The sequence below is a fragment of the Rattus rattus genome, chromosome 2 (assembly GCF_011064425.1).
Source record: "Rattus rattus isolate New Zealand chromosome 2, Rrattus_CSIRO_v1, whole genome shotgun sequence".
Taxonomy (NCBI): domain Eukaryota; kingdom Metazoa; phylum Chordata; class Mammalia; order Rodentia; family Muridae; genus Rattus; species Rattus rattus.
Window position 1 is genome coordinate 229,440,895 of NC_046155.1, and position 9,602 is coordinate 229,450,496.

General features: G+C 48.2%; 1 protein-coding gene across 1 annotated transcript in view; it reads right to left on the reverse strand.

Moving 5' to 3' along the window:
• Lrp11 (LDL receptor related protein 11) overlaps positions 1-4,737 on the reverse strand; it is a 29,666-nt gene extending 24,929 nt beyond the window's left edge. The window contains exon 1 of the mRNA XM_032895012.1: positions 3,355-4,737. Within this exon, the coding sequence (XP_032750903.1) occupies positions 3,355-3,913 (559 nt within the window). The 5' untranslated portion in view covers positions 3,914-4,737. The remainder of the gene's footprint in view (positions 1-3,354) is intronic.
• Between the last annotated feature and the right edge of the window lie 4,865 nt (positions 4,738-9,602).

Here is a 9,602-nt window from a genome sequence, read left to right on the forward strand (position 1 = left end):
AAAGCATTAGGAAGGTTGAGAACCACTACCCTGGAAGAATGGATATTTTAAATCTTTGATACATTATTTCCTAGTTGGTTTCCAAAAGGTTGGTGCCAGTTTACACTGTCAATGCCCATGAGTATATAGTGTCTCACATGTGTGCCGAGTTTGTATTTATTTATTTATTTATTTATTTATTTATTTATTTTTACACTTTGGTAAGTATAAGCTGACATCTACATTTGATTCTCTTTTTTTCCCTCACTCTTTCTGATAGTACTAGGGATTGAACCTAGGCCCTCCAATGTGCTAAGTGCTGTCCCCTGAATCCATATGCCTAGCCTCTGACTGTCTTTAACCCTGGCCATTTCCTGTGTTAATCAACTGCTTGTCTTCACTAGGAAAGTGTTTCCTTGAATCCTATGCTCATTCGCTTCTGTCAAACTAACCCTCTGCCTTGTTAATATTTTGAGATCATATTTCCTAGACTCTTGTTCGCAATTCCTTACTTACTGACACATTTTTTTTGTGACTTTGTACAAAAATCTTTCTTTTATGATCTACTTAACTGGTTTGAAGACTTCTTCCTCTCAGAGAGGTAATACTGGATTTAGCTTCTAGTTTTTCTAACTGGAAGTTACTAGAGTAGACTGTGGCTTAATTTTAAAATACTTGTGTATATCGGGTTAGTGAGATGACTCAGTAAATAAGGGGACCCGCTCCCAAATTTGAATTCCACCTCCAAGACCCACACAATGGAAGAAGAAAACCAAATTTGAAAATTTGCCTGTCTTCCATACATATGCTGTGGCAGGCATGTCCATAAACACACTAAGTAAATAAATGATGTAAACGCTGGTGTTAATCCCAGTACTCGGGAGGCAGAGGCAAGCGGACCTCTGTGAATCTGAGGCCAGCCAGGTCTATGAAAAGAGTCCAGGATGGCCAGGGCTCTGTTACACACAGACTGTTTGAAAAACCAAAAAAAAAAAAAAAAAAAAAAAAAAAGTAAATATCCATCTGTGTGTGGTCAGAGTTGTAAGTCTCAATGGTTTTTCTCCAACGTTGACAACAAATAATCTTAGTACTGTTTATGAACTATAAGTGATTGCTGCTCATGCAAAAAAAGTGGTCTGTGGAGATGAGTCAGTCAGCTTGTTCCGGGGTAGGGGGGGTGGGGGGAATCAGTCCTGCATAGGGGGAAGGTCAGTCCTATCTTAGTACTTGAAGACAGGCAGCAGAGGGCGGTCTGCTTTGGGGGAAAGGCAGAATTTCACCCGGGGCTTTGGTTTGACAAGCAAAGGGTTGCTTTTCCAAGCTCTATCCAGAATTCCAAACTGGATTTCAGGCTAGTTTAGTCAAAACAAGATAAAGGTTCTGGTCCCCGAATGCTGAGAGACTTTATTCTCAGCTCCTACAGGATCCCCCAGAACTTCAGCCTCCACCCCACAGACCACTTCCCTCAAGGCATTCCACAGGTCTTTCCAACCAATCACACCAGCCAAACAAGGTTCTGCAATAATACCACAGACACCTATACTGCCCGAAAAAATAACAAGAAACGTCCACGCTTGGTCATTTATGAAAATGTGAGCTAGACTGGAAGCAAGGCATTCAAGTCCAAGATGGTTGGTTACCAGGGATTTGGATGGGAGGAACCTAGACTCGGACGACGACCTCCCCACCTTTTCCCTCCCCCTCCCCCCCAGGACTGAGGACTTTAGGCGCTCCGCCTCCCTTCAGGTAGAACTGTCACTTCAAGACACCTCCCTACTCTGTCCTACTCTGTCTCTCACTAGCTCTAACAGAGTTAGAGATATTAATTATCCTCATTATCCTTGAGAGTGACAGACCCTCAGGGCTGTTAGGGAAGGCACTGTGAGCTATTCCAGGGCTCAGCTCAGCTCAGCTCAGCAAACGAGTTGCTGAGTGGCCCTCAGGCTAGTTGCTTTCTAGGTCAGCCTTCCAAACAACAGGATTTGACCTTGGAGCTGTTGTGAGAAGTAGCGAATAGCTTAAAATACCTTCTAACATCAAACTCTCGGAGAGTGGCCAATATATTGGTGGGTGGGTAACCCCTCTAAATCTATTGTATCCCATCCTAACCAGCTCTGCCTCGTGACTTCTTAATAAACTGCTTACAACTCCCTGCAAGGGGCTTTGCTAAATCACTGACTCGTTTAGCCTCAAGCTCACAGGATTCACAAGAATGGAGGGAAGAAACCATAATAATCCAGAAAGGAAAACTGAAGTAGTCTTACAAACACAAAGAACTCAAAAAGGGTAAACATCTGGACCAGGGAATCCCGGAAGTCTGCAAAATGCCCTTTGCCCTCCATGCAGGGCTAAACAATGCAGCCTGCAAGCGGAGGCTGAGGACCTGAAGAAATCTGGGCATATCTGCGCTTCCCAGAGAGTGGTCAGGTCAGTGCTCCCCAGAGAGGAGGCCTTACCCGTGGTCTGGGCAAACTCCCCTAGAGAAAGGAAGGACAAAGAGGGAGGAAGGAGAAAAACCACTTAGATACCTTTTGGGTTTGGCCTTACTCTTAATCCTGTTTTAGTTTTCTTTCCCCGGATTTAAGGAAAGTTTCGGTAGCAAAGCAAAAATTCTTCAAGATGAGCACGGAGAACCTGAGGGAATAAATTTTGCTTCTCTGCTACTTTGCCCCTTCATTGTGTCTTGGTTCTTCTAGGGTCACACTGATATAAAAACCACAGGGCAAGCTGCTTAGGCCTTTTAAAGAGAGACAAACTTTACACCGTATCCACTGTGTACTGCCGAGCCCAGTACAAAATTCCGATCCCCTCCGCACGCAGCTGGCCCTCTTTAAATTCAGTGGGACACAAAGCAACAAGGTCACGAATGTGGGGGTATTTGGGGGGCAAGGGATGGGAGAAATGAATAGAGGCGGAGTGACAAGTTGTCCTTCATATTTTTATCTGAAGGAAGTATGTGCAGGGACAGAGACAGACCAGAAAGCAGGAGTGGGTGTTAGGAGCAAATTTTCATCTAATCAAATCTTGTCCTTGCTATTTCCTGCGGTAAAACACGCTTTATAAAACCTACGAGACGAAATGAAACTAAAATGATCTTTACTGGGACAAAGAAGGTTCTGAGATATCCACTTAAATCGAATTTTCGCCAGTCCTCTCGGAACTGCCCTCCTATCTCTCAAAGGCAGTCCAACGGACCCTGCTTCTGCCCATCTACTGGACTTTCTTAGCATCAGACCAAAGTCTGAAAAACAAAACAAAACACAAAACAAAACAAAAACCTTGAGCCTCTTTTCCAGTTACCTGCAGCTTTAATCCTCTGGAAGCAGTGGGTTTTCCTTGCTTGGTAGCAGGAGGGACCTTCCTCCCGGTGCTTACCTGGCCCGGGCGAGATCCCGGCGGCGTCCCCGGCGCGACTGAGGGTGTAAGTGCGGTACCCGCGGAGCGGCGCGAACTTGCAGACGCTGCGGCCGCGGGCTGTGCAGTTAAACAGGTAGCAGCGAGGCGCCGGCATGGGTGAGGGCACGCTCGGCCCCCGGGGCAGCTGCACCACCGCCACCGAGCAGCTCGGCTCGGAGCAGCAGGCCGCCACGCACTGCCGCCAGCCCCGCACGGTCCCGGGTGCGCGCAGGAAGCTGGCTCCCGCCGCGATGGAGTCCTGGGTGCGGATGATGGTATCGGACACCGCCCGGTAGACCGCCGTACCGTCCGCACCGGGGCAATCCTCCTGCGGGCCGCCCAGCAGCTCCGGCTCCAGCTCCTCGCGAGGCCGTGCCCGCTGCAGCTGTCGGCGAAAGTCTTGAAGCAGCCTATCCACTCCGGACGGCGGAGCGGCGGGCTCCCCGGGCCGGCCGCCGGGCAGCCAGAGGCAGAGCAGCAGCAGCCCGCGGAGCGCGCGGTGCCGGGAGCCCGGGCCCGGTCCTCCCCGGGCGGCCATGGCACGAGCGCGGCCTCAGAGCTCGGCGGCCCTGGGGCCTGACTGCTTCACGGAAGCGGTGAGCGTGCCGGCTTCGAGAGGCATCGCGGGCCGGATTTACCCGGACTTGGCGCCGCCCTGGCCCTTCTACCAGGCTGTGGGCTATCGGTGCCCCTATCTTCGCTCCGGCCGCGGAAGCGCACCGGGGCGACGAGCGGCCTTTACGTAGATCAGCACCGGCGTGAGGACAGCGGCTGCGGCGGGGCGGAGCCTGGCGAGCTGGGGCGGCTCTGGGCGGGACTTCCGCAGGCGGACCGGTCACGGGCTCGCGGGGGGGGGGGGGGGGGGGTCGGGTCGGGGGGAATAGGAGGGGAATCCCCGGAGTTTGCTGGCTGCTCCGTGGAGTGATCACACCCTAAGCAGGTTGTGTGTTTGGACCTAGCAGGCCGCATTAAGCAAACAGACCGGTGCGAGGTCGTAGCTCACAGGGCAGGGCACTCGGGGTTTAATCCATCAGTCCGAAGTCCGGGGCTACTCCAGAGAGCCACGGGCACAGCCAGGGATTCAGACAACTTTGTCAGTGTTTTGGCATCAACTTCGTTGCATTACTTATTACTAAAGAGCTTTGGACTATGGTGAGTGGTAATAAAGGAAACAAAACATTTACATTCTGGTTCTGATTTGCCTTTCTGTTTCTTTTAGAAAACTTATACACCAGGAATTTAGGAAAGGAAAGCTGAACTTGTGCGGAGGCAAAGGCCAAGGTGGTATGGGAAGGAGGGTTGAGCAGAGTGAAGATCTCGCATCAGTTTACTGGGTGTTTGAATGAAAGAGTAAAATATACAGCCAAGAAGTCAGAAGTTTAAAGATGCTAAAATGCCGGGCTGGAGAGATGGCTCAGTGGTTAAGAGCACTGACTGCTCTTCCAGAGGTCCTGAGTTCAATTCCCAGCAACCACATGGTGGCTCACAACCGTCTGTAATGAGATCTGATGCCCTCTTCTGGTGTGTCTGAAGACAGCTAGAGTGCACTCAAAATAAATTAAAAAAAAAAAAAAATGCTAAAATGCTCTCTCACCCCTAAGGAGCCCTAAATACCTCAAATTCCAGACCCTGCTCTCTGCCTGTTAGTAGGTAAAAGGTCACATTTCTTAAGCCTGCTCTCTGTATGGAACTAGATAAAAGGACATAAAATAAGGCCCTTAAGTACTGATCCCGACCTAGTAAAGATAACAGGAAGCTTCTCCCAGGAACTAGCTGACCATAAAGTTAGATTACAATCTTAAAGGCAATCTTGAGACAGGAAGCTTCTCCTTGTGATTTCTCACTGGTATTCTCGATATTTTCCAATGATGCCATCCCTACCCACTTGGATTGTGGCTTCTTCCTTTAAATAACCCTTCTTTAAGCTACTCGGGGTCAAACCCCTCTACCCCTGTGTGAGATAGAGTCTTGACCCCAGTGCACTGGTTCCTTTCAATAAACCTCATTTAATTACAGCAAGGATGGTCTTATGTGAGTTTTTGGGGGGTCGCGTCATCCCGAGACCCGTGAGGGTCTCTCTGCTCCGGGGGTCTTTCAGGAATGGATGGCGCCTGTCTTAGTGTTGACTGATAGAACACAGTACTCTTCAGTGTGCGTGCAGCTTTAAGATCAAGATATCATCATATTCATTTCTAAAATCATAGATGGTCCCATTTGTCCTCACAGAGTAGAAGGCGCTTCCTGGGGTTTCCTAATCCCACTCAGAAGACCCCTCACTCAATAGTAGAGTGCCTGTATATACACAAGATCCCAAATACAATCCCTAGCAAAACACACACACACACACACACACACACACACACACACACACACACACACACACAGACCCTAACCTCAAACTATCAAGCTGAGATTTCAACATATGAATTTTAGTATAAGCTTTAAGTCTATAGTGACCCATGTTCAATGTTTCCCAGCTGTTAAGTAAGTCAGTGCCCAGCAAGTGCTTAGAAGGGCACCTGACACGTGGAGAAGCTCATTACTCTCAATTTTGAGCTCATCTTTTGTTTTTAAATGCATTTATTTATTCTTTGAGCATTCTGTACATCTTTAGCATATACTAATACCTTCCCCAACTCCACCCAGTTCTCCCTCACCTCCCTCCCTCTTTGTTTCACTTTTCAAACCTAAACAACAAAAACAAAATAAAACCCAGAAATGTGGAATCTTATTTGTGTTGACTAGCTACTCCTGGACACGGGGCCTGTTCTGAAGCATGGCTTATATATCCAGTGTGGCCAGACTGGACAAACACTGTCCTCTGCCCCCCCAAAGCTATTGTGAACAGCTTCTTGGCCAAGGGTGGGACTCTATTATCTACTTTCTAGACCCTGTGCTAAGATCTTCTCTGGCTTCACCTTGAGCAAGTCTTGCAAATGCTGTCACAGCCTCTGTGAGTCTGTAATTGCCTGTTCTGTCTGGAAAACACTATTTCCTCGTACATGGCATCTCAGTTAGGATTTCACTGCTGTGAGCAGGCTCCATGGCCAAGGCAACTCTTATGAGGACACCATTTAATTGGGACTGGCTTACAGGTTCACAGGTTCAGCCCATGATTACCAAGGCAGGAGCATGGCAGCATCTAGGCAGGCACTGTGCAGGAGGAGTTTAGATTTCTACATCCTCATCTGAGAGCCAAAAGAAGACTGGCTCCCATGTGGTTAGGAGGAGGGTCTCATTGCCCACCGCCACAGTGACACGCTTCCTCCAACAAGGTCACACCTCCTAATAGTGCCACTCCCTGGGCCAAGCATCTTCAAAACACCACACATGGTATCTCACGATGTAACACTGTCTGGCTTTGAACTCATGAACCTCCTGCCTCCTCCTCCTCCTGAATGCTGAGATTATAGGCCCAAACCGCCTCTGCTCTCATCTCATTTCTTAATTTTACAGATGAGTAACCAGCCATAATCACTCCTGTGTCAGCCTCAGCTGGCAAATCCTCCACCTGGATCTGCCTGTGCTCCGGCCTCCCTTCCTGAACCCAAATTCTTCCGCTTTTGATTTTTCCTTTTCCTTTGTGCTCTTGTCTTTCTCTAGTTTTCCCTCTCACCCATACCCTGGAGATGTAATACAGTTAAAGCCACCCCCCCCTCCCTATGCTCATCTTCTCCTGTCTCACAAGCCACTTTCTCAACTTAACTCTTTCCTGTCCTCAATGGCTTGCTCAGTCTTTTCCTCTATCAAAACTCTGTGGTTTATATCATTTTTCCACTCTATCTCCCTCCTTGGACTATACACACAATATTATATATATTTTTTCAAAGTTAAGCCTAAAATCAAACATACTAGATAGAAGGCCCTCTAATTCTTCAAAGATCTGAATGACTATGACATTTAAATGTTTAATAATTATAGAGACATCGAAGGGCTTTCTAGTAGGCCCATGCATGCAAACATGACTCTGGCAGTCCTTGCCCTTCCTCCATTCCCTTTGCCTTGCTAAACTGTTAGATTACATTCCTAAAACTAACCACCAAGGTCTGGTCCCTCATTTGGCCTTCTGAGGCTGCATACCGAGGTCCAGCTATCAAAATACTGAAGTCCAGCAATCAAAAGCCCTCTTGGGGTTCACCTAATTAGCATGCCCAATCAGTATGAAACATCTCAGCCTAACACAAGGGCTTCCTTTTTTGATTTACAAACTGCCATTTGCTTATAGGCCATGTCTGTCTCCTCTCTATCCTGAGGTACTCCTTGGCCCCTCTGGGGCTAATCCCCTCTCCTCCACTTGTTCCTTTCCCTTCTTGCTCACTCTCTGGCTTCTGTCTTTGTCTCTTATTCCCTGTTTATCCCTCTGGAACAAATAAGTCTTTGTTTTAGGGTGTCTTGTGCCACCTTTGAGGTCCTTTCAGATATATTCATTCCTAACGCAAACCCTGTGATCTCCAGGTAGGACAGACCAGGCACAATGATGACAGTGACTCCACCTGGATTGCGGTAACACTGGGAAAACTGCCCAGGCCTCACTCATTCCAATTGCAAATACTTTTGGGTTAATTGCCCTGCTCTGCCAAGTCAAAGTGCTGCCAATTTCCCCAAGTACAGCAACAATTACCCAACAAACCCAATCCAACAAACCCAACCCAACCCAAACAAACAAAAAGACATCTCAGATGTGGATCTCACAGCTCAAGGCCACTGCCCTGATGACAGCTGAAGGCTTACCACTACAGCCCAGCCGTCAAGACCACAGGAACCTAGGGATATTGTCTAGGTAATGAAAAAGTCTATGCTATTTTAACTGACATAGAGGCCATTCAGATGATACCTCCTCCTATAATTCATCCCCAGATCTCTGATGATATTGACTGACCAGCCTAAGCACACACTGGTCACTCTCTCCCACTTACTCCTTCCCCTCACCCACAGTCAGAATACAGGGCCAGTGCTCCAAACCCCTCCACACTCCACCATTAACTCTCTGGTTGGGGGTTGGTCTGGTGTTGTGTTTACAAATCCTAAATTCTGAACCACAAGATCTGGTTGTTTCCAGTGAGTGAATTCTCACATACACTATCCTTTGCTGTGTAAACCTTGCTCCCCAACATCCTGAACTCCCCTACCTGTCCATTCCTATGGGTGGGATCTCTCCCCCTCTCCCTGATCCTCTTCCCCCTCCCTGGACTTTGGACTCCCCTTCCCCAAGTGCCAGGACCATGAGCCTCAAATCAACTAAAAAATGCTCCGGCAACTTGCCAGCCCCAGATGTTCCTTCAGAATCTCCATCCTAGACAGCTCCAAAGCAACCGGCCCCAGACCATCCAACACCACAAACCGCTCCAGTGCTGCCTGTGCTGCCCTTCACCTGATTTTACAGATAAGAAACAGGTGCACAAAGCTGAAAGATTACATGTCCTGCAACCATTGGGGCCTAACTTTCCTCTGAACCTGCTAATGAAGTGTCTGTGCACTCAGACCCCTCCCTCCATCCTCATCTGCACTCCTTTCAAGGACTCTGCTCTGTCTGCTGGGACAGATTTAGCTCTCAGTGACTCTACCCCCAGACCCATGTTGGGACAGATTGTGAACCTCTGGCCTAGAAGAACCTCTCAGAAGTTTTCTTTTAGGATATAAGATGGGGAACAGAGAGACACAACTGAGTCAGAGTGGGAGGAATAGCTGAGGGGTCAGGTAGGCTCCAGGGCTACCTGAAAGGAGACTACAGAACAGAGGAGCTGCTCAGCAGAGGAGAGAAATGCTGTCAGAGGAACAAGTGGAGAACTCAGTAGTGGGACATTGAGAGAAGAAGGAGGAGAGACACGAACTACCTTACTGCTTACATCCCAATGACTCCTTTAACCACATACTTAAGACATCTAGTTGGGGAATTTAAATCACACACACACACACACACACACACACACACACAGGGGTGGGGAGAGAGACAGAGACACAGAGACACAGAGAGAGACACACACAGAGACAGAAACAGAGAGACAGAAAGAGAGAGACAGAGACAGAGAGAGTAATATAACCAGGCAGGAGTGTTCCAGGCCTTTAATTCCAGCACTTGAGAGGCAGAAGCAGGCAGATCTATGTGAGTTTAAGGTCAGCATGGTGTATACAGCAAGTTCCAGGGCAACCAGGGCTACTCAGAGAAACCCTGTCTTGAAAAACAAAAATCCACAACACAGGACTCCAAAAATTATACTAATGTATAT